This window comes from Nestor notabilis, unplaced genomic scaffold, assembly GCF_000696875.1.
Source record: "Nestor notabilis isolate BGI_N333 unplaced genomic scaffold, ASM69687v1 scaffold31115, whole genome shotgun sequence".
NCBI lineage: Eukaryota > Metazoa > Chordata > Aves > Psittaciformes > Psittacidae > Nestor > Nestor notabilis.
Genome location: NW_009928395.1, coordinates 2868 through 28789, shown reverse-complemented (window position 1 = coordinate 28789; position 25922 = coordinate 2868). Strand labels below are relative to the sequence as shown.

Sequence of the window (25922 nt, the reverse complement as noted above, 5' to 3'; positions counted from 1 at the left end):
CTGTTGTGCTTGGCAGAAGCAGAGGTTTCACTGCACAAATACTGACTGAGCTTCCTCCTCTGCACACAGTGAGCGGTAGGTGTAACCGTGCATGTCATGCAGTGTCATCTGCCTGCTTCCCAGGTGCGGCGTAAAACAAACGTGTGCAGCTGAGCAAGTTGTTCTTCGTATATTAGAGCAGGGCATTTCCGTTTTTATTCTGAAAGAAGGGACACTGAGAATTCAACCTGAACAATTTGAATTGTCTGGAGACATTCAGACCCTCCTGGGCACGTTCCCATGTAACCTGCTCTGGTGACCCTGCCTTGGCAGGGGGGTTGGACTGGATGATCTCCGAAGGTCCCTTCCAACCCTAACGATTCTGTGATCACTGAGATACAGAAAGAGCAGTGGGTGAGTGATTGCTGGTGAACTTCTAGCTGGAGTAGCATAAATTTTTAAAGGGAGTAGGGTGAGGTGGTTTTGTTGATCTGTATGTGTACATACAGGTAGAGCCACAGCTACAGATATGTAACCCGTAAGACTATTTTTTGTATCGAATCATCAAGAAAGAGAGAGACAAGTTAGATCCTGGCAGGTTGTCGGGTGTGATATCCCTGGAATTTGAGTGGGCAGTTTTTAAAGTTGCAGGAGGGAATGGAAAATGTATTATCCAGAAAAATAAGGATTAAAAAGTAAGAGAGTGCCTGTCTGTATACTGGGTGCTTAGTAAATATACTCCAGTCAAGGGAGAAAACAACTTGAACTTTTGGAGAACGTAATGGAAAGCTAATAGGAGAATTCAGGTATCCCATAAGCTTAAGAGCAGAGGGCAAGGAAATTCCACTCAGCTGTATTGTGGTGTATAGGTCAGAGAATGTGTAATCGTGAAAGTACACGAGGACAGTAAGAAATGGCACTTTTTTTTTTGGCTCATTTCTTTTGATGTTGTATCACTTGAGTCTGTCTTCGTTATTTCTTTCATTTTTCAGCTTCTAAGGTTGGTGGTACTTAGTGCATCCAGGAAATGCTTGTTCCTTCATTCCCCAGAGAAGTCCACTGTACCCCGCAGAACCTGAAGGGCTGACGAGGGAACCCTCACCTTGCCTGGCTCTTCTGACCTTGGTTAGTACACCACCAAGCACAACACGGGACTTGACCTCCCATAAAACAGGCAGTGGGGTTGGTTTTCCACCTAGTTTGAAATTTGTGCTATCTGTAATACCTCTCGGTAGAGCAAGCAGTATGTGATGTGCGTGTCCCAGAACAGAAGCAAGTTTATTTGAAAGCACAGAGTGAGCTGGAATTGATTTAGGTTTAACTGCAGCTCAGGAGTCTGATCTTAACATCCTTGTGTCATGTTTTCAAAGTATTTATGATTTTGTATGCCCAGGAGAGACTATGACTATCTCACTGATGTATTGCATTAAATGGGCCCCTGACTCTTAAAATAGCCCTTAATACATTTAGGTGTGTGAGATTCTGTATTTATAAAAAGAGACAACGCAAAACTAACTTTTTTCCTTAATCTTGTTTTAGGCTGCTTCTATAAAATGGGAATACTTATTGCGGTTCTTGGAATCTGGTTCAGCTCTTCACTTGTAAGGGGGCATTCTAAGGCTGTGACAACATCTCTAACTACAAAGTGGTCTTCAACTCCTTTGTTACTTGAAGCAAGGTAAGCGTGTTATGATTTTTTTTTGTTGACAAATCAATATGCTTAGAGAATAACGTGTTCTCTTTTTCATTTGTTTTGTGTGCTTTGGGTTCTGGTCATGACTGACTCTTTGGCAGTAGTAACACTCAGCTGAACATGATTGAACATGATCATTGCTGTGCTTGGGGAGATGGGATGAATATTTTAAGAGTCATAGTTTTTGCTGGATAAATTCTTTTGCTGTGCATGAAAACAGTAATAACAATGAATAATTCTACAGTATTTTTTACCTTACAAAGTTTTACCTACCCAAAGCACTAGACTGAAAGGTTTAGCATGGTCTTGTAAGATTCCATAATAGCAGACTTTACTTCAATAATGAGTGTAGGTTTTCATATGTATCTGCTGTTGCTTGCAGACATTAAGCTTGAGTTTAACTTTATTCAGGGGAATTGTGCATTGATTATGTAAAGTCAGCTGCTTTGTTAAGAGTTGAGCAAGTCAGCCTGGGGAGATTTCTTCTATAGCACTAATGACTTTTTTCCTCTTTTTTTCTAAAGACACTATTTAAAAACAAAACGTTTAAAAAGACATTTTAAGAAGACAGAGAGCAAAATGCTGTCTTTTCACTGCCAGTCTACTTAGCACTTCAGAAGTCCCCATCATTTCATTTTGAAGTGTTGCAATTTGGAGATGTCTATGCAAAACAGGACTTTTAGATTTTTGTGTAAGAGTGTGCGTGGGTTTCATTTTGTATCACTTAAGGGTGTTGCCATATGAATTCTGGCTATGTTATCACAGATTGGTTTACATTAGAACAGCTGAGCATTGATGCATTTTGTTCAAATGGGAATGGCTTTGGGCGATAGGAGAGGTGTGTCCCTGGTGAAATTACTTTTCTGCAACCTTCCTACAGAAGCTGAACTTTGAGGACTGAGAAATCCTTAAGCAGTAAAATGCTAGGATTTAAATACCTCATCGATGCAAGACATTTTTGGGTAAAAGACTGAAATAGCAAGCAAATAATAAAAATCATGTGCCGAAGGCTTGATATATAACCTAACGATTAGATTGAAAGACTCTGGGTAGGTAGGATTGTTCATCTGGGAGGAACTGCAGAATGATACAGCACTGCAGTGTAAAATCATTCCCGCTGTTCAATTTACTTGCCCCAGCACTGCAATTCTTCACCCAGTTGTTCAAGAAGTATTTACCACCTCAGGTCAGAACAGATTGAAATGAACAAAAAAGCTGTTGTGGCAGCCAGTGGGCTCTAAATCTTTTGTTGTAGCATCCATTAGCATATAAAGCATGTTACAAGTTTAGGCAGGATAAAGTATTTGTTCTTAGCAACGTTCAGAGAATTATTTTACTACCTAATGTTGTATGCCTACCTCATCATATACTTAATATACGGGGAATTACAACATCATGATTTGAAGCTGTGACTTCTCCTTTTGCTAATTTAAAAGCAAACCAACCCACCAAGTCTAGTAGTTCCAACAAACTACAGTTTGTTACAGCAAAGTACACAAAAATGTATGTTTGTCATAAGAGACAGCGTTGGGGGGAGTGCTCCCAGGATGTACACTGCTATCTGTTAGTGGTCTTTGAGCGATTAATAGGTGCCTTACAAGCTTCTTTCATGTACTAATCTGCTTTTTCTACTAACATGGTTTTCTGATAGAGGTAAACATAGAAGCTAACTTTCTATAAAGCTTTACAAAGTATTACAGTTCTAACTTGAGAGTGAAGTCCTACATGTAGCTAACTCAACTCTTCTTACTCAGTGAATTTTTATCAGAAGAAGGTCAAGAAAAATTCTGGAATTTTGTTGAAGCCAGTCAAAATATTAAGATATCTGAACATGATGGTAAGTTTTCATGATCTTCTTCTGGACGATGACGCATAGTTAACATGGTTGAAAAATAAACCACAATGTCTTGTCTTCCATTGTGTTCATATTGTAAAAGTCAAATGAGGACTGATTTCAGTAATACTTCTACGAAGCGTCCAAAGTGCTCAAGGCTTTTGAATACCTGTTTGACAAAAGCTATAGTGGATGAGTCTGAAACATGTTTTGCTTGCCAGTTTCTATTTTGACACGAAGTATAAAATGCTATAAATGCTTTTTCTGTGTGTTTCTATTTCTCAAATTAAATGGGAGCTCCTAACTGTTTCCTGCCTCCCCAAGCCTATGTTTGCATCCTCTGCGATGTATTTAAATGTACTCTCATAGATCTCAACTGAAGTTCACTCTCATCCCTCTGTAGAACTGGCTGTAATGAAAACTGAGGAGGAATGGGCATGTGTGTATTTACAATTAATGTTATGGGCTTCTGTTAGTATAAATCACAATTAGGATGAAAAGCCCCTCTTCAATGAGAATATGGTATGGAAAGAAAACTGCTTGTATTCTGACTTTGTAGGCAGTGATTATTCTTCTTACCATGAAATGCTGAAAGCAGCCTGCCAGAGTCTGTCACCTTTGCAGCAGAACTTGTTGAAATTTTCCTTGGCTTTACGCTCTTATTCTGCAACCGTTCAAGCTTTTCAACAGGTTAGTACCCGAAATCCTCACATGATTTGTAAAGCATTACCTATGGCCCAGGAAGGAGCAAGCTGTCTAAGGAGATACTTGAAAGTGTAAAAAAAATCCCAAACTGTTTAATTGCTCCATACATCTGAGCTGGAGAGCAGATGTATCTACTCATTTCAGTGAGTGCCAAATTTGAGTCCATCTGTGTAGAGCAGACTAAAGAATTGGGATTTCAACATGTCTTCGTATCTTTGATGCCCACTGCACTAATAATTGTGTGAAGATTTGTAGGAGGAAAATCTCTATGGCTTTGTTGAAACTTGTGATGCTGCTGCTGCTTTTCCTGTTACTCAGTTGTACTTACTTGAAGATTGTAACGCACCAATGTATAGCTCTAATGTTTACAACCCATAAATGTAAGTTGTACTCTATTCTTTTTCAAAGTCATTGTAAACTATGTCACATTATAATGTGCTTTACTTAAGTAATACTAGAAGACCTCTTCCTTTTTCATCTGGAATAATTTTGTCATTTGGTGTTTAACAAACATAGAGGTTTCTGATATGTAATGCAAAACAGACCTCAATCAAAAACCCTACAATTGCAAGCCTTGCTTTTTCTACCTAGAAATAATATTACAGTTAATAGTCTGGAGAAATATTTATAATAAGTTAAGACTTAACTCTCAATTTGCAATTTCTACCTTGCATTTAAATGATGTAATAAAGAACAAACACGTACTAGTTTAGGATTTAGGAAATCAAAGAAAATCAACTGCTACAGAGAGCTATTCTGTTTTCATTTTCACTTGTTCTAAAGACAAACATTCAACCTACTCTATCACAAATATTTTAACACAGATAGCAGCAGATGAACCTCCACCAAAGGCCTGCACCCTGTTTTTTGCTGTGCATGGGGATAAGACATGTGAATTTGAGTCTCTTGGAAACCTTTTACAGGGAGCTTCAGAAAGGTATTTGCTTTATTTCCCAACATTGGATTAGCACTTAAAATTTAACCTAGATAGACTTACTGCTATAAAGAGATTGTAATAAACCAGTTGTTTCCACATTCTTCAGTGTTGATTTATACTGTCCACTGCTTGCACAGAAGTGGCAGTCTCTTATTTCTTATTAATCCAGATTGGAATGATTGTTTTCATATCACTTGCTCTTTCATACTATGCTAGGAGGAGGAATGTGCACAGGAAAAGCTGGAAACAATTTGTTGAAGTACAGTAGGAATTCTCAGGAAGATATATATAACCTTTAGTATGTTGCGTGAACAGAAAGAGCTGGGCTGCATACTAGAATGATACGGAGATCGATTCATGAATGGCTTGAAGCACGCACAGTATTTTTCTCTCTATAATTTTCTCAGCATTAACAAAGAAAACTATTACCCACAATGTATTTCAAATTCACATTACTTTAGAGAAGAAAAGAACTTCACTGTAACTTTTAGTAACAAAAAGAAACTATAAAATGTAATAACCTCTTTAGGAAAAAAAAAAACCAAAACCAAACAGAACAAAGCCCTTAATTTAAACCTTAAATTTCAGTTTGTCTTCACAGTAATCTTGGTAGTTTTGGTTTTTATAAGCATAAGGGGTTTTTGGTCAATGTGCAGACATCTATAGCTCACATGCTATTCTTTTGACTCACTTGGGAGTATTTTAAATATTTCATTTTATATTAGACAAAATACTGAAATACAGAAGTTGAAAGTAGTCTTCTCATTCAGTTTTTGTTTGTATGCTAAGCCAAGGACAGGGCTGTTGCTCAAATTTGAGTTCCTGGAACATTTGCTCTGTTAGCCTTTTATTTTTTTTATGCAGAATTTATGATTCACCACCGGGGGGGGAAGTTGTTAATTGGAAGTTTAAGGGAAGTGGTTAGTTTTTAAAATAAGGATGATGTTAGATTCAAAACAGCACCTTGCTACTTGCTTCGTTTTCGTATGTCCATTTTTAAACAACTTTATCAACATGCATCAAGTGCTTCCAACCTTGATAATCTGTGCAAGTAGCTTGACATACGTATTCAGTGAAGACAGGAACAGCGATTCAACCTGAGAAAAAGAGATTTTGCATCTTGCACTGAGTGAAGAAAGGCTGTGAATCACAGTGTGCTAATCTTCAATGTTTACTCTTAGGCCAAAGCCATTTTTGTTCAAAGGGGATCACAAGTACCCAGTGTCAAACCCTGAAAGTCCTGTCGTCATACTTTATGCTGAGATTGGCTCAGAGGAGTTCTACAGAAACCACAGGAGGCTTGTTTTAAAGGCTGAGGCAGGAGAAATCACTTATGTCCTCAGACACTATATTGCCGTAAGTATATTTTTTGCCTTGTAACAGAGGTGTTTGACATGGAAAGAGCCACTGGCCTGGGTTTTCAAGAAAGAGAACTGGCCAAGTCCGTTCCCTTTAAATTGACATTTGCATCATGTGTTGTTGCTTGATATTTATTTGCAAGACTCAAAGTTTGTTTTCTATTGCATATAGCTGAGGAATACATAATATTTTAAATCTCCTGCTTGTTTAAATAAGAGGATCCTTTGATTTTACAAATGCAGAGTTAAACTCCAGATTAATTACAGGCTTTAGTCTAAAAAACCGTTGCTCCACCTACATTAGATTACAGGAGACAGTCACATCTTTCCACAGGCAGGCCACTTAAGTTATTTGATATGAAAAGCAAAGATTAACCTTAAGGTACCACTTTCAAATGAAAGGCATTGTTTCCATAGCAGTTTTATTCCAGAACTGCTTACAAGTCCTAATGTAATTTGTCCTGGTTTCCATCTCCCTCCCCTAAATTGCCCATCACCACTGGATAAGTTTAAAACTACATTTCAAAAGCTCTGAGAAATCTAAGATATTTGACTTTTTTCCTGCATACTGTTTAATACTGCTAAAACCTGCAGTATAGCAGGTAGTTAGCAGCCAGACTTCAGTGCAAAAAAAGCATCAGCTGATTCACTTTTAATGATATTTGCACTTTTATTAAAGTCATACACTGCATTTGCCACTTTCCTCTTAAAAAGTTATTTACCAGTGTTGGATGGAGTACTTACATTCAAAATTAAGTGTACTGCACAACAGGTATTTATACAGTTGTGTGACTCCTGTATACTTCAGAATGCTTTTAAGAAGTCATCAAGTTTGTTTCCCATTAAAATCAGAACTGATTATACATCTCTGTTGAGTCATGGATTTATTACTTTTTTTTAATGAATGTGTAATTTTTGAACTTCACAGCTGAAGTTCCTTTCCCTCCTCTTACCTGATTTGATGATGTGAGTCTGTCCTGTCCTATTTGGCTTATGCTGAATCCTGAAAACATCGTTTTGTGTTCCTCTTTACTTTGTGGTTTTCTGATCCACAAGGTATCTTTGCTCACTGAAATTAAAAAAAGTTTTATTGAAATACAACAGGAAATATAATATTACAGTGTATTACTGCAGATTCATTCATTTTGTTTTTCTGACTTCTGCCTTACCAGTTATGTCTGCAGTATACCAGCTAGAGCTTTCTCAGCTTTGGGAAACTACAGCTTTTCATTTGTACATCAAACCAGAGTGGCAATACTGTACTGTTTGCTTTTCCTTACAGAACCCCAGTAAAGAAAAAGTCTACCTCTCTGGCTATGGTGTGGAACTGGCTATTAAAAGTACAGAATATAAGGCCAAGGATGATACACAGGTGAAAGGTGAATTATTATTTTAAGTATTTTAATGTGAACGTCTTAATTTTTGAAAGATAATTTTATGTTTTTTACATTAATAACTGTTTACCTGAATTTAAAAAGAAGTTAAAAACCTGTGGGTTGAAATGAGAACAGTTTAATAATTGAAATAAAAGTAAAATACAATAATAATGAGGAGGGGAAGGAATAAACCCCAACCCCAGGAAAAACACTACTTAACAACTAAACCATCAGTGTTTTATCAGCATTATTCTTTTACTAAATCCAAAACACAGCACTGTACTAGGTACGAGAAAGAAAATTAACTCTATCCCAGCTGGAACAAGGATAGGCTCTCATCCAGCTCCTGTCTGATTCTGTGAACATTCTGACTGTGCAGTCTTTTTTTCGTGAATGTTTTGGCTTGTCCAGAAGCAAACACTCATCAAAAGGTCAGGATCTTTAGTAGACTTTAGAATCAAACATCTAGACTGCAGTTGGCTTCTGTCCAGCAGATTAGAAGACTGTGTGAGTCTTTTGCACAGATTTCTTTTTGATGTTTAAGCCCAGAATTGGACTTCACTCAGATGCCATTATTTTATCATGTATTTTGGAGCTAAAATCAGGGCTGTGGTCACAATTGAAGTTTAGCACTTACTCTACAAAGCTGGCATGTCCTGAAAGCTCCTAGGTCCTAGTAAATTTCTCTGAAATGCCCAGCTCTCTGGAATATCCACTTATCTTAAGCTTTTCCATCTCAATAATCCAACTTTGATTTATTTCAGCTGTTACTATGTTCATTTGTAAAGGCAATGTCTCTTCAATAAAGGTTTAAAAGTTAAACCTGAAACTTGTCCTTTCCTTCTTTTTGGTTACTGCAGTGTAGTTTTGTTAAACTGAGTGTGAGAACTCTTTCTGAATAGCTTGGTAACATTCATGTTCTCTTTTGTGTTTATAGGCACAGATGTGAATGCTACAGTAATAGATGAAAATGACCCTGTTGATGAAGTTCAAGGATTTCTGTTTGGAAAACTAAGGTAAAACTTCTAAGCTGTTGGCCTCTGTCAGATCAGAAAAAATGCAGAGATGCTGATGTTTTGCTTTATTATTATTTTCTAAATGTCTGAGTTATTCATATATATATATATATATAAGCACCATACTTTTCTACATATTAGTTTCTTTGAATTAGCAGAGGACTTGCTTTTAGGAAGCCCCAGAAATTGTTTTACCCTCATACCCTTTTAGGCAGTTGTATCCTGACTTGGCAGAAGAGCTGAAAGAGCTTAGAAAACACCTCGTGGAAAGCACCAATGAAATGGCACCTCTGAAAGTATGGCAACTACAAGGTAATCTGTATGAAGATTTCAGTATTGTACTGAACATACCTTCTTGTGTTCTCCACAGATGAGGTTGCTAGTGGCTGGGTACAGTTGAGAGAGCTTGACTGTAAACTCCAGCACTGGAAAATTCTGGATTTTCAAAAGCACCTTTGTAGTGTCCTGTTGAAATAGCTTTTAGAAAGATTGTTTCACAGGACTTCTGAAATGAGATTTGCTTTCTGTATTGTGAAGTACAGTAAGCCACCGGCTCTTAAACTGACTATTTATATGATCTGCTAAATGCAGAAAAGTAAAGGAAATGTAAAGTTTCTTTCCATGGTCCCATTATTGGCATGGAAAGCTGAGATTTCTCAACACCAAAGCAAATGGTATTTAAAAGCATCTGCAAGCAACTCTGGCCTGTTTCCCTGGAAATCATCTGTAGAGGCCTGTGGAAAGACTTTTTGTCCTCTGGAAAAAAAGAGTAATTGGAAATGCTGAACATACATGTTCAGTCACAGAGAATCTACCTATATCCAACAGATGGCTGTTTGTATTTCTAGCTTGTGAAACAAGTACACAGCCCCCTTCTGAAGGACAGATCCTCCCACCTCAGCCAAAACAAAAAGGTGGGGATCTGGACTCACTGCAGCAACCTGTAGACAGGATTCATTTGAATGGGTTACTTACTTCAAGGCAACAAATATAAGTTGAGTATAAGGAAGAAGATTTGTTTTTCAAAGCATCTAAAGAAGCAGATAGAAAGCAAATTTTCATAGGTAACACATAAGCAGAACAGTTGAAAGCTAAAGTTAAGATGACTCTATATTGGCTTGTTTTCAGTTCACAGTTCTCAACTTCTGCGTTTTTTTCACTTCTAGATTTAAGTTTTCAAAGTGCTGCTCGCATTTTGACTGCTCCCCCTGTGGATGCTTTGATGGTCATGAAAGATCTCAGTCAGAACTTTCCTACTATGGCCAGGTAACTCATGAGTTCTAGGAAGTTTTCTTACTATCTTTTTCCTGCCACAGGCAGCATTGGCTTAATGTCCAAGTTTCCATTTGGCTGGAAGCAAACACTGGGGAATGTTTATGCAGAGAAGTTCTTCAGCCTAGGGTTACAAAGAGGATCTCTTGCAGTGTTTTTCTTGGATGGCAGTTGATGTGGACTGGTGGAAAATTTGACAGAATCAGCCATGCTATTTTCTTGTGAAATGCCTCTGAACCTTTTGCATAAAGTCCTCAGGAATTTTTGGATAGGTTTTCTGTTTGGTGGCTTTAAGATTTATCTGTTCACTAGATCCTAGTCTCCTTCTGGAGTCTACTTTGCCAAACAGCCAGTCAATCTCATGTCAGAGACTTATGTGCATTTCCACTCTTTTTTGCACTCTGCCAATGTCTTAAGCATACTCAAATTAATTGCAAGAAATTCAGTCATAATCTGCCCTGCCCAACCACTCTAGAAATGTATTTCTTCTGATGAATGACATGACCTGGGCTGTAAAGATGATATTACAGGAGCTCCTCCTTTTTGAGTAGGGGGAGATACACCTGAAAGTAAAAAGAAGCTGAATTCTGATTTCCCACTAGCTGATGTTAAGATTGTCCTATTTATAGCTTCTGAAAGTCGACACTGCACTCTCATTGTGTCTTTAGTCAGATCTGTGAGCTGTACTTGCCTATTCTGTGATGATGCAATTAGCAGATACAACAACGTAAGGAAAGGAATGGGAAACCACCATGAGGAGTGAAATCTCCCTATTTTCTGCTGCCAGCCTCCACCTCTACCTTTCTGGCAGCTACGCACTTTTAGTATAGTTAATGTGAAATTACACACTGGCAGTTGGCATGTGGTTATCATTTTTATGTTCTGTTGAATTATAAAGTGCAAGAAAAAACAGTGTATCCTACTGTTTAACGGTACCACAAAGTGCAAGTGAATGCAGCTTTTTATACTAAGAGACTAAATATACTTATAGATGAGATACAAAAAGCAGAATAAGTAGGTATCTTATCTATCCATTAGGTGATTCACAACGTGATGTTTTTATTTATGTAGAGCCATAACGAAAACAGTTGTTTCTTCGGAACTCAGAGCAGAAATTGAAGAGAACCAAAAGGTAATGCTTCCAGAAAGTAACACAGTGCTTTTGCACTTACGTTCTAGTAAAAATTCAAGCTTTGAAAATACTGATTCTATTTAAAAGTTTACATTTTCCTTGAAAAAATTACCTGGTATTTTCACACACAACTTTGTCATGGTGTGCATCTGGGAAGTAAAAAAGTGGTGGATTTTAAACACGGATTAGGAACATATTTTGGCTTGTATGCTCAAATATGAATATATTGGTCATAAATTCTTTGAGTGAGACCCCTGTGTTGGGGAACAATGATACAGGGTTTTGTTCACAGAGCGGCCCCTGCAATGGTTGTTCACAGTAGCCAAGTGTTCTGACAGTTATTTGGCAAGCGCTTGTTCATGTACATGAAAGTGACCTTCTGTTCTGTATCTGAACTCAGAATCTGGTGACTGCATTTATTTACCTTTATAAAATTAACCTTCAGTACAATCAAAGTACTATGTTGTTAACCCTGGGCGAAAAAGAAAACAGACACTTGCAAATGTTCTTAGGATTTCCATGCGGACTGTCTTAATGTGATCTACAGGACAGGACAGGGTCAAAAGTGAAGCAGTAGAAATTCTGATGTGTCACATCAGTCTTTACTTAGTTTCTGAGTTACACGTTTGTAGTGATGACTTGCCAGCTAAAGTTATACAGAGACAGTATGTTTCTTGTAGGACTGCGCCTGTTGGGTGGCCTTCTTTCAGTCTCTAACCTAATTTGAGTGTTAGAGCAGATGTGTAAAGTCTGAATGCAACAGCACTGCTTTTCCTGGGTAATAGTTAAGAAGAGGCTCGTTTCAAGTTACTTATTTTAGGTTTTGACTGTATTCTGGACTTCTTCAAAGCACCTAGATATTAGAAATGTGAGTGCTTTTTAATGGAAGTTGTTAGAGCCAAAATGTAATTATATTTTTAGATTATTTTAAAATGGCTGAGCTAGATGGAATGTAGCTTGTCAGAAAGCTATTGCTTAAAAAGCAGATATATTAAGCATCTTCTTACAGTTCTGAGGATGCAGAAAAAACGTAGTTCTCATTGCCCAATTTGAGATGGTACTTAGATACCTGAATTCACTCATGTTTGCAAGTCAGTCACAGAATAAACTTGAAACCTTATGCCACAGCTTAGAATGATTTATATTTTGTGGAGGAAATGGCTCCAATGTTGGTGCTTTGAGAGTGAAACTAGTAAAAGAATAAAATCTAACAGCTATCCAAATAAGCCTACATGTGCTTTGAAACAGGAACACAAAAACCCTGGGCTTGTGAAGGACCTTGAGGTCAATGAGTAGGCTCTGATGTTGCAGAAAAATGTTTCAACAGCTCTGTTGGGTACTTGGCATTAGCAAAGCACTGGCGCAAAAAAAGTAACCAGTTGGGAATTTTCTACAGGCTTTTGTACAGCATTTTGTACAGTTAAAATACCCCTGGTAGTGCAGTCTGGATAGAGTGCAAAATGAGTTTAAAATGGTAATGAAAACAAAGCCAAACAACAGCTTTTACTGTATGACCTATGCCAATCTATTCGTACATTTCAGTCTCACTTGGTATTAATAGGAAAAATACGAAGTATGTTAAGTACACACATGTCTTTGTTTAACAACTAATAAATGATATTTGACTAGTCTAGTAGTAAATGCAAAGTTACCTGACATATACTTACAAGTCCCCGGAGATTCCTGTTCTGAAAGAGAAATCCCTTGTTGTTCAATAGCGATAAAATCAGAAAAGAAGGGATGCGGTTTGACACTGTCGTCCGGTGGGGTCCTGGAAGGGACAAGGTATAGAATGTAAGTGCAAACTAAAGCTACCTGGTGGCTTTTCTGTTACATTTTAGATCAGACTGGTCCACAGGTAAATCCATGATTTTGTGGATTCATTTTTACTCAGAGTTTAGATCCAGATCTGGCTAGATCTAACCCTGCCCTTTAAAGGTATTCCTTGCATGACTCAGTTTGTGTGGATATGACTTGATAGTGGAGTTCACTACTATTAGTAAGTTATAGTTTACTGTAGAATTATCCACAAAAAGATACAATTTTATGCTGCATGTACACAGCTCTTCTCTGGGAGTCTTTTTATTTAATAAAATGCATAAATTCTTCCCAATTAGATGCTGCTTTCCTGTTCTTGGTACTTCACATGGTACTTTGCTATTCCTCTGTTTGCTTTGCTTGCATTCTTTATGATATTAGTGGTTTTCAGTGTACAAATACTATGTTTCTCTTCCAGTGTTCATAATGCCTCTTAATAGAATTTTGTAACTGGTACTGCAAGACAAGAGGTATTAAGAAAGCAATGCCACATTTCAGTTTTTAAACATGCTAGAGTTGGGTCAGGAGGACTGTGTTTTATTCACCTCTCCCAGTTCAGAAAAGGTCTCTGTGGTTGTGCCTTGGTTCAGGGGCAAGTACCCATTTAAATGGGGTACTGCTTAGAGCTATTTGAAGGAAGCTCCAAAATATTGGTAAGGCTTTTTCCATTGGTGTACTGCCTGGTTTTGAGAAGATCAGACTACAGTGGCAGCTCATGTACTTGATGGCATATCCACTAGATCAGGACTTAACCAGTAACTTAAACACAGTAGTTCCACTAAAGAGCACCATCCAATATCCAGCAATTTAAGTCTGTTCTGCCCAAAACTGTGTGTTAAAGAGTTAAGACAGGTAACTGGATGCTATTTGTCCACCTATGCTGTAGGCTGCCAGCTAAAAAAAAAAGATAAATTACTTCTCTCAAGTATTTTTAATTATTTAATCTGAGTATATTTAAAAAGTTAACTCAGGGACTTCCCAGTGCACTGCTGAATCATGTAGAAAGAAACAACCGATTTATGTATCTATGCACTAAATAGCTTCAGTTGTTTTTCCCTCTGGTACAAATGTGTGCACAAAGTCAGGAAAGACTGCAGTTGAGAAGCAATGAAATGCAATTTGTAATGCTATCAGGGAGATAAAATCCACAATTCGACACATTAAATGCTCTAGTAATTATTTTTCTGTGCAGGGCATTCTTTTAATGGTTGTCTACTTTCTTTCAGTATTTCAAAGGAACGTTAGGATTGCAACCGGGAGATTCTGCCCTGTTCATCAATGGACTACTTATTGATTTAGACACTCAGGACATATTTAGGTAGGAATGGTTTATTTTTCAGAGTAATTTTATCCTATTTAGCAGCTTGCATCCTGCTTGTGCATGGATGATAAAGTCATCTAGAGAGTTTCAAACCCTCTTCACAAAGTCTGTATCTAGATTAGGTTTAACTGTTAAGTACTGGAAAAAGCAAATCATGGTTCTTTCTCTTACGCAAGTGCATTTCTAACAGAAAAGCTGATGTGAAAAGTGGAATACCCTTGATTGGAATGGGAAGTCACCTTCGTACTGTTCTTTTTATCTGGCTGTGAATAGCAAGAATCTGGTCTCCAAAGACAGTCAACACACAGGTTTTATTCTGAAGATGGCAGACTGATTCTCGAAGGATAAACCACTGTAAATTCTTCATCTGAAAACCACCCTCTTTGTTAAAATTTGTTCCAATAATGTGGAATTAAAATCACATCTGTATATCATGCTTTAATTATCCTATTTAATGTATTTTTCCTAGAACTACAGTGTAATTGAATAGGTTTAAGTTCAAGCTTCTTAGAACAGTTAGAAATAGGGATAAATAAGAAGTAATGCACAGACATGGCAGACTTGTTTATACCTTTCAGTGGTTAACTTTTGGATAAGAGCAAGTTATTTACCTTGTCTTTAAAATTCATCAATGATTTCTCTCTTCCTTCCAGCTTGATTGACGTGCTGCGCAATGAAGCCCGCGTTATGGAAGGCCTGCACAGCTTAGGAATTGAAGGGCTTTCCTTGCACAATGTTCTGAAGTTGAACATCCAGCCATCAGATTCCGACTATGCTGTGGACATCAGAAGCTCGGCTATTTCAGTGCGTATGGCTTTACACAAGAGAGATTTTATTTGTTGTTGGGTTGTTCATGGGAACGTTTCTTCTTATTTCACAATTGGCTCTGAAACAGCAGTGAAGAAAAAAGAATATAATTAGCTCTTTTTAAAAAGCTTAACTTTATATTCATACAGATCTCAATATAGCGTCTGATCTGAAAATATCAGCAGGATATTTTCAGCACATATATATATATATCTCAGCAGGAGGACTGTCACTCATTTAAATGCCTTTATTTTTTCTTAGTGGATCAACAATCTAGAAGTTGACAGTCGGTATAATTCCTGGCCTTCCAACGTGCAGGAACTGCTGCGTCCCACGTTTCCAGGCGTGATCAGACAAATCAGAAAAAACTTCCATAATTTTGTAAGTGGTAACGTCACTAGAAATGAAATATGCATTGCTTTATCAACAGCAGGGACATTAGCTTTTGCAACTTACCTACTACATATATGCTGGACTCCCTGTCACTTAAGTATCTTGAGATAGGTTGTTTTTCTAAAAGGTTTTGTTCTACTTGTACTAGTAAGTTGTGTCTGAGGTTCAGAGATCACTGAGCATGATTCTCTGGCATATATTAGATGCCAAAAATTGCTTAATCATTGGAAGAAAAACTATCATCTGCTGAGTGAGAATTCAGTGCATTTCAACTTTGTGGTAATACCTGAATCCTCGAATTTGTTAATTAGCAGCTTCCAAACAGAGTTAAAACCAACTTCAAGTACTTCAGTTTGAAAGCATTCTTGTGCTTAGACTTTAAAAGATGGTCAACAGCCCTCAGCTTAATTCTGGGTGTCCTTTTAGTGTCCAGGTAAACTGCTTTAAGTTAGATCTAGTAAGGACTGTAAAATCTGTACTGTAATTCATGTCATGTGGCAGAGTAGCCCTATAGAAAAAAGGACTCCTTTCATTAGTGGCAAACAGGGACTTAAACCACCTCAAATTGGGAGTATTGGCATGTTACCTTTTCCTCTGGAGTTCAGTACTTCTAACATTGAAATTATTAAGTGAAAAGACAACACTTGGCATGAATAAAGGGCCCTAAATTTGTTCTGAATGGCCTGATCCTGCGTGGGTTTGGGCTTGCTTTGAGAATGTCTTAGCAGCAGCATCAGTTCTCCAGGGAGCTGAGCAGAGCAGTGCTGTGCTCCTCAACTCCAATGGATTATCTCCTATGCACATCTTAATGGGTGGATTTGTATACTCACAGAGGCAGAAGCCTAGATGCTAGCGTATACTTGAGTTAAAGATACAAAGTACGTAGAGTCTGGTCTCCTCTGGTTAAAGGAGTGATTCAGACTGGGTATTTTAGGTAATGCACTTAAAGACTTTAGAAGAAACTCTTTCTTAGTGGGCCTCATCTCCCTGGAGCGCATAAAGTAGGACTGATAATAATTCTGCACTGAGACGTGAATGCAGCTACCTCTAATCAAAAGCTTCTTAAGGGAACAGAAACTTGCCACTTGCAATTTGTACGCAGGTGCTGATAGTAGATCCTGTTCACGAGACTACTGCAGAGCTACTGAATGTGGCAGAGATGTTCTTCAGTAACCACATCCCACTGAGGTAATTACTGTGTTTTAACATGGTTTTTTTTTACATGAGTTTTATTTTTCTGACTTTTGCAATTGTAAAATTCTCATTGCTAGAACACTGTAAAAATGTTTCATGTTTTGTATTGATGGTTGGGGAGGGCATTTATTAAGTATTATTTTTTATTTAAATCTTTTTTTAATACAACTTTTGCTGCTAGCAAAACTGAGTTCAGTTTCTTTAACAGTCCAAAAGAAACTTAAAGCGAGTATGTTAAATGAAGAGAAATTAAAAGCAAAACTCTGATGGGACTCACTGTTAGAGACAGTATGTCTTCAAGTTTGATTCCTGGCTGCTATGCTTGAAATCTTATCAGTCTGTTCCAGAAAAATTCTTTGTCTAAGATCGTAGCTGACAGTTGTATGCAGAGTTGATTATTTATTAGAATAATGATCTGGGGATTTGTTTGACTGCAGGATAGGACTAGTCTTTGTGGTTAATGACTCAGAGGATGTTGATGGACTTCAGGATCCTGGTGTTGCCCTGCTTAGGACATACAATTATGTGGCACAAGAAATGGACAATAATTATGCTTTCCAAACTGTCATGTCTGTAAGTATTCATTTAAAATTAACGTGTTAACATTTTCCATGTATGTAAGACTATGTTAATGTGCCAATATGTAGATGAGGGAAGAAATTTTGACTGTTAGTATTCAGAGGATCTCTCAACACTAGTACCACACAACACATGCTGGTTCTGACCTAACTTTAACAAGCAAGACTAGATATAATGTGACACTTGACACTTACACACACTTTTCTGATCCTGTCTCTTTGCTCATTCTGCCAGTGAATTCTAAACTGCTCTATCCCTTCAATATTATAATTAGTTTTGAACAGTTCGGGCTGCATACTTTTGCCACGTCAAAGCATAATCTAGGTGCTAAGTAAATGCATTTTCACTTGTGGTTTGACATTGTTGTACAAATCAGCAATCTGGGGCATCCTGCACTTTAAACTGATGGTGACCTCAGGAAAATTATTTTTATTCTCTTTTTATTTGGTATGTATTTGTAAGTCAAAGTAAAATCTTGTGCCTTCAAGAGGGAACCAGTTACCTACTTTACATGTGAGGTCTGTTATATTGTTTAAAAGCACATCTTGAGTTCTGAAGGGGAGGGTAGGTCTTTGGATATGCTTTACTTGAGTCTTTATTTTCCCCTAAGCCCTACTTTTTCCCCTCAGATGACTTTTCTAATTAAAGATGCAAGTTATTACTTTAAAAAATACATTATATTTCCTTCCAATCTCACCAGAACAAGGTAAAGCAAGATAATTAGAAGCACTACAAGTGTTTAGGAGCTGTTATTGCAGCTAATAAACATGAATACATGTTTTGTAATCTGGCTCTTAATGCCTTCTTATAATTACTGGAATACAGATCAGCTTACCTTTGCTAAGGACAGAAGCTTTACAGTTGCAGCTGTACACTTGTATTTTTATCCCCCTTTCAGATATATAACAAAGTAAAAACAGGAGATCAGCTGAAAGTGGAGCATGTGGTTAGTGTTCTTGAGAAACAGTATCCTTATGTGGAAATCAACAGCATTCTGGGAATTGATTCTGCCTATGATCAAAACAGAAAGGTAAGAATTCAGAAATTGGAGGGTTTTTCACTTTTTTTGCTTCAACACTGTTGTAGAAATATACTTACGTACAATTTCTTGATCCAGTTCTCTTACCAGCCAGGTACCTGTTCTGTTGTTATATTGGGTGACTTTTAGTAATGCTTCAGTAAGTGTTTCTGTTCAGCACAAAGCTTTATATAATATATTGTAATACATATTTTTTTAAAATCTGTATGTACAGTAGAGAACCAAGTAGAAACATGTTCTTAAAAAATGAAAATAAAAACCTTCCACCCTGTCTCACATTACTTACATTACAGCTGTTGTTGCTTGCACTGCATTTGCTACCATATGCAAAGTTAGATTTCCTGTTGTGCATTTTTTGTTGCTACAAGAAAGTGCTCATTGGAATTCATTTGTTTGGCAGTATGAGCTTATGGAATAGTTTGCACTTCTGTATTATGAAGTTACTTTTTGTCCTTTGAAACTCTGAAAGACAAGACCATCTTGTACATATAATGTCTTGTACACTGCATATAATTAGTATTCTAAATATGATATGAAGGCTAGAAGGACATCTTAGTGTCTTTAGCATAGACTCGTGGATACTGCATGCAGGTGTTTTGAACCCTCGTGGTAATGGGCTGATGTGGTAAAACTACTTCTTTCCCTGTATTTAGGCAGCAAGAGGTTACTATGAGCAAACGGGTGTAGGTCCTCTCCCTGTTGTGCTGTTCAATGGAATGCCTTTTCAAAAAGATCAGTTAGATCCTGATGACCTGGAAACTGTGACAATGCACAAAATCCTGGAAACAACAAGCATCTTCCAGCGAGCAGTATACCTGGTAGGTGCCAAGTTCAGCTCTGACTTTAGAGAGAAACAAGATTGGGAAAAACTGACTCAAAAGACCCTGAATACGTTAATACACAAGACAACTTAACTTGCATCAGTTCTTGGTTTAGGTGGATGTGGGTTTTCTTGTTTGTTTTTGTTTGGGGTGTGTGTATGTGTTTTAAGTTATCTAAGGCAAATAAACATGTGAAATAACTAATGTTGCTTTTTTTCTTCTTTCTTTCAGGGTGAATTATCTAATGACCAAGATGTGGTTGAGTACATCATGAACCAGCCTAATGTTGTTCCAAGAATTAACTCAAGAATCTTAATGTCTGACAGAGAGTACCTAGATCTGACAGGAATGAGTAAGGGATGCTTTTAATTGCATTAAACCTGATGTATCCGATTCAAATACTTTTGCTGTCCCAATGGAAAGCTCTAGTGGCAAAGTATTAGCAGTACCCCAAGTGATGTTCTAGCCCTGGTGCAAGGCGAGATGTTCTGTACAACAGCAACATTAGTATCTACAGATTTTTCGAAACAGGAACTTGTTTTGATTTTATATAAACCTTTAGGGGAATATGACTCATGAGGCTGAAAAATTAGCAATGCTAGTAAAAGCCAAGAACAGTCATATGATGTATAAAGCAACAGCTTGGTTCTTATTTCTAACCTTCTTTTGAGCAGAGATTGACAGTCATCTTTGCAATTACTTAAGATCTAGCAGAACTTGTCATGGCTAAATGTATTAGCACCCGATACACTGACTCTGCAGAATACTGACAGCATTGCGAAACTACTTCTAGAACTACTTCGAGCTGCTTGAAAAACAGTAACACAGTGGAGTTTAAATGTATATTAGTTACATAAATTAACTTCAACTAAGTGAGACTTGAACAATTCCTTCAATTGACTTCTGCATAGCAAATACGCAATGTAGTTATTAACGTAACTTAGGAGACAAAAAAGGAACCTATGAGACAACAAAATATATTCTTCAGCTTAACAGTGGAAATCAGACAAAATGGGATGTGTTCTTAATGTTCTGGTAATAGTAGCGATTTTTCTTTCATTTTACAGGGAATAGTTGCTTTGGCATCTAATACTTTTTCTCTTCCTCAGATAACTTTTACGTAGATGACTTTGCTCGATTTACCACATTGGACTCCAAAGATAAGACAGCTGCTGTTGCAAACAGCATGACCTACTTAACAAAGAAAGGTAACATCTGCAGTGGATTATGAATCCAAATCTGATGTTATGTGAGTTTCCCAGCATGAGTACAGCACTCAACACACATGTTGAGCTTTGGTCAGGCCTGTGGGTAATGACACAATCCAAGTGTTAAAAAGAAAGATTCATTTTTTATTTTTTATAAGGGTGGAACAAGAATGTTTCCCTCTTTAAACCCAGCTCAGCCTTCAATGAATAATGAAGTCCTATGCAACCTGCTCTTGCTATATTGCAGATGACCACCAGAAATGCAGCAGAATGAGCTCTCAACCTGCAGTGACACCAATTAGAAAAATACAAAAGGGATTCTAACTCTCCATCTCATAACTCAAAATTACTAAAAGTTACACAGATTCAGAAGAATATTGTTCCTGCCCATTATATTAAGACAACACCTAATGTGTAGTCTGTGCTAGTTTTATTGCTCCAGTGCACATACTGCTTGTTTTCAATAATACTATTTTATTACAGTTACACGTAAAGTCTCCCCGTTAGTGTTAAAACTCAGCTGTACTTCTCAATGTACAAAATGCATGCACAGACATAATAAAGAGGTTAATCAGGCCTTTCCTGTATCTATTTCAGTTAGGTATCACAAATAAGCTGCTGTCGTTTGAAGCAATTCCTCTTATTCCTGTCTGTTGTCTTTTCTAGACTCTCCCAAGTTTCACCAGTACTATCACCAGCCATTGCCACCTGCATGCACTGCCTTAGATGTTCCCATTGCTCCTTCTGTCTCCTGACTGCCCTTGGTTCCTGTTAGGTCGCTTAGATCTGAACAAATTTCTTGTTTTCCCTTTGAAGAGTATTAATTAAACCTACACTCCTCAATTCTCCTGTGAATGTTTGCATTAACTTGCAATCCCATGGCTTGACAGTTTTGGGTCACTGCCTCTTCAGTCACTTAAGATATTTAATAACTGGGATCTGATTATGGCAATTCTGTAGCACACTTATTTCCTAAAATAATAGGAAAGTTATACATACTGCTGGCTCAGCAGCAGTACTGAAGCAGCACCATAAGGGTAGCTTCTAAAGAGGGAAGAGAACATAAATGGTTAATATCCAAGTTGTAATGGCATGGCAGTTTTTGCAAACTGTTCAGAATGCTGCCTTCATGGTACAGTATGAAACTGGTAATACGTAGTATAATTAGTGTTGTAGCATGAAAATAAAGCATCAATCTACTTGAGGGGAAGAAAAAGTCAAAGATTATTCTAATAAAATTAGTACAAAAATGTTGCTTGCTTGGCTTGAACTCCAGTGATTCAGTTTTGTCCTCTACAGTGCTGCAGCTTCTTGATACACTTTGGGATTACTATCAAATTATTAATGTTTCTCTCCTTTCCCCCTTTCCTTTCTGCTTTTTGACCAGGAATGTCTTCCAAGGAGATCTATGGTAACTCATGCTTTAGCATTTTGTATGATGTTGTTCTGGGAATATTCTGAATCCTTTATAACACTGGCTTTACAACAAGAAGGAAATGAAGCCAGCTTTTAAATGCATGTTTGCTTCAACGCTTTTTTCTCTATGAAAAACTGATTTTGGGAACTAACGGCTTCAGTACAAAACAGCAGAATGTTGTACACTAGATGGAATCTGTATTTATAGGTTCCTTTATAATTTCTGTATCAAATAGGTAGCAAACAAAGAATTATAATGGGCTTAAAAACAGTGATGCATGCTGTCCCAGGTGGGTTTTCTGAATAAGGCTAATAAAACCTAATACAATACCAGTACTATTACTCTTGTCTTGCCAAACTTCATAGCTTAGCTTCATCCATAGCTTTCCCATGTAATCTTACTTTTTTTTGAAATCTCTGCATGTGCATCATATTTTTCCTCCAAATGAGGAAAAACTGAAGCTTTCCTTCCCTTTACCCTCAAAGTTCTCCCACCCTTTTTCTAAATTGCAGATGACTCCTTTGTTAGACCAGTTACTTTTTGGATTGTTGGTGATTTTGATAAACCTTCAGGGAGGCAACTGCTGTATGATGCAATTAAACATCAGGTAGGTGATGTTTTCATTTGAACAGGTTAGCGGTGCTAATAAAGCAGTAGGTAGAGGCTTGAAAAACACAGGCTGTGCTTCTTCCTGAAGCATGCCCTGGAGAGATGGGTTTCTAAATTGCAGCCTCATTTTATTTGTAGAGGCTGGGATGCCTCTGACCTTCTTGTACTAGGATGAAAATCCTCTCTTGGCACTATGATGGTGCAACCAAGAAAAGTTGTTCTTTTAAGCCCATAGTTCAAAATTGAAGAGGTCTGTGTTTTGGTTTGGAGATGAACATGAGCATTGTTCCCTGTCTCGTTTGTTCTGGATAGGTAACTGATTCATAAAAATAGAGAGCACTCCTGAATCACTGTTTTGCCAGACCTCTTAGCAGTGGCCATGGTCCTTGATCTCCTGTGTAACACTATTATCTACAGAAGATGAGTGGTGTCTACATGTAAATTAAATACTTGATGTTAAGGTAGTTCACTCGTCCTTTTAACCTTGTGCTGTTATTTACCTAATTTGGAATCTTATTTTCTCATTAAGATATACAGAGCTTTTGCTATAGTGTTTATTGTAGTAGGTTTCTCATTTAAACTACATCTGAAATCTAAACCTCTCCTAATGCACGTTTTGTTAAACACAGAAAACCAGCAATAATGTTCGAATTGGCATGATTAATAATCCTAGTACTGATCCAAATAGCCAGAATACAGTTGTCGCTAAAGCAATATGGGCAGCTCTACAGACACAAACATCAAATAATGCCAAGAACTTCATCACCAAAATGGCCAAAGAAGAAACTGCAAAGGCACTAGAGGCAGGAGCTGACATCTTAGAATTTGCTGTTGGGGTAAGCATGTTTGTTGGCAGTTACAAAGGTACAGTACTTTGCTTGTTCTAATTAATTTTTTAGTGTAGTATGTTCATATGCAAAAGATGCAGCAACAGTGGAGAGTAACACTGTTGGGTTTGCTGCTGCTGTTCTTTTTTTTGTTCTGAAAGGTAAACTTACCTAAACAAAACAGTCCATCTAAAAATCCTCATAAACATGAAAACTACGCAACTTTGAAAAGTGAACAGGAATGCAGGTTCAGGGATCTATTGAAGTGAGTCGTTTGTTTCTTGGGGAAGGGTGTTTAAGAGAAAACTATAATACTTTTAAAAAGCTGAGAAAAAACTTTGTATTTCTCAAAGTAGGTTTAAAAAGAGGCAAGAATCGCTTAAGAACAGAAGAATGGAACAACTGGTCTGAGTAGCAACAATTACTAGGGCTGTGGCCCTTCACATCATAAGTTGGGATAGTGTTTGAAGGTGACAGGCAAGAATAAGGTCTAAGACCCCAAAGGAAAGGAACTAGGGATATATTTTAGCAAGATATAAAGATGTTTGTGAATGGGAACAAAAATGGTGCATTTAAACAAAGTGTGCAAAGTTGTACCTTTCTTCCCGTTTCAATGTCAAGTATTCTTTTCTTTCAGGGTATGGATACCAATATTTTCAAAGAAGCCTTTGAATCTCCCAAGGTGGATTTTATTCTGTCCCATGCTATATACTGCAGAGATGTACTAAAGCTGAAGAAGGGGCAGAGGGCTGTGATCAGCAATGGAAGGGTGAGCTCAATCACCAGAGAGTAAAAGAGATACTGCACATGTGGGAAAGAAGCAGACCTTGACCCACAGGGTCTAGGGATCAGACATCTAGTGTCTCGGCCTTCTGTAGGTCTCATCAGTCTTCAGGACTGCTTCTAGTTTGATTTATTCAGACCTGCGTCACCTGTTCTTTGTACTGTGTGCAGCTATTGTTGGTGTTTTGTATAACTTCAGATCTCTTAATAACAGAGTTGTGTTCATGTTGGAAGTAAATTGAGTCCAGGGATGGAAAGGGATGATAAATTTCAAAGACTGTGCTGCTTCAGTTCATTGGGCAAAACCACTGCTCTGTCTGGCCCTGACCAAGGTGCCCTCGTCTCTTCCACTGGCTCCTTTTACGATAGATTTTGCTTCAGATTTGCTTTAGATTAAGCAAATGATGTTACAATAGTATTTCACTGCAAGTAATGAAACCCAGCTGTGTACAGCATTAAGTTTTATTTTGTATTCTGCTTCCTAGTTAGGGGGAAAAAACCCTAAGTTCCAGTGGTTATTGTATAATTCAATGGGTTAAAAAAATTCAAGTGATGAGTTATGGTATTCTTTTTTCTCTCATCAGTACAATAGCAAGAATTGTCTAGGTAGCTTTTAGGTTCTGAAGGCTAGAGGAGTTAGATTTGCTGGAGTCTTGCAGGACTGCTGGAATTGGCCTGGTGTTCTATTGCCCCTTCAAGATGTATAATTTAATATGTCCAAATTTTGCAAACCAAGCACTCAGTGAAAGTTTTAAGTGTGCATTTTATGCCTTAGTCTGGGATTCTTGGCTCTAAACAGTTACATTTGTTTGTTAAACTCTGCTGCCATTGACATTAATACCAGCCTAAACAGTTAATACCCACCAATACAGGGCTGGAGTATTTATTTAATACATCTTTGAATTTTGTTTCCATGTAGCCTTTAGCTAATAATGCTGATTCTGCTTTTTTTTTTGTAGATTATTGGCCCATTAGAGGATGGTGAGATGTTCAATCAGGATGATTTTCATCTCCTTGAGAATATCATACTAAAGACATCAGGACAGAAAATCAAATCTCAGATTCAACAGCTGGGATTTGAAGAAGATCTGTAAGTAAATGTGAGGAGGCTTACAAAGAAGTCATGGTACTCTGATAATGTGACTTTCTGCAGCCTGGAGGAAGCTTTATCAAGTACACTCTGGATAGGTGATTTAAGTCAGCTGTCACTGTAAATCTGAGAGACTTAACTAATTCAGGAAAAGCTGACAGACCTTTAAGTTACAGCATTACTTCTTGGCAAAGCTATGATGTACAAATCAATTTTCATTGAACTTTCAGGAGGTTTTGTATTTAATCTTGAAAATGCATTCTTAAAATATTAGACTGAAAATTTGTGGGAATAATTAAAAGGAGGAAGTTGTCAGAAGTAATTAAATCTCTTCTAGTCATAGGACCCCTCCTGCTCAAAGGTTCACCACCACATACAGGGTTGCTTCCTAGCTCTCAGAGTTGCAGTGTAAAGTGGGAAGACTGCTGTGAAACAAGGGTTTGATCTGAATGGCTCATAAGTCTAAGAGAGAGAGGTTGATGAAGTTCAGGAATGCAGTACCTTGTAGCATGGCTGACCCCTAAAATATCAGCTGTTCTGTAAATGTCACAGAGTTAAACCCCTTGGTACTCTTAGTAATAAAGGCAGCAACCTGTTTAAATTAATGGCAGATTAACTCCAGGTATGTTGAATTCTTCAGAGCTTGTGTAGAGAGGTGTAGCACAAGTGTTAGCTTGTGTATCTGAATTCAGTCTGCCTTCTCTTTACCTGCTA

The 25922-nt window shown here is 37.5% G+C and overlaps 1 protein-coding gene across 1 annotated transcript in view; it reads left to right on the top strand.

Moving 5' to 3' along the window:
- Positions 1–1525: 1525 nt before the first annotated feature.
- Positions 1526–25922, top strand: part of UGGT1 (UDP-glucose glycoprotein glucosyltransferase 1) — a gene marked incomplete at its 3' end in the record, with an annotated part of 26153 nt that continues 1756 nt past the window's right edge. Inside the window, 25 exon segments of the mRNA XM_010014487.1 lie at positions 1526–1657; positions 3427–3509; positions 4066–4196; positions 5036–5148; positions 6330–6504; positions 7789–7885; positions 8820–8898; positions 9110–9210; positions 10065–10164; positions 11242–11302; positions 14347–14438; positions 15095–15245; positions 15510–15629; positions 16744–16829; positions 17273–17408; positions 18313–18444; positions 19107–19271; positions 19506–19626; positions 20384–20482; positions 21870–21893; positions 22412–22506; positions 23138–23344; positions 23973–24104; positions 25078–25218; positions 25601–25625. Of these exon segments, the coding sequence (XP_010012789.1) occupies positions 1533–1657; positions 3427–3509; positions 4066–4196; positions 5036–5148; positions 6330–6504; positions 7789–7885; positions 8820–8898; positions 9110–9210; positions 10065–10164; positions 11242–11302; positions 14347–14438; positions 15095–15245; positions 15510–15629; positions 16744–16829; positions 17273–17408; positions 18313–18444; positions 19107–19271; positions 19506–19626; positions 20384–20482; positions 21870–21893; positions 22412–22506; positions 23138–23344; positions 23973–24104; positions 25078–25218; positions 25601–25625 (2791 nt within the window).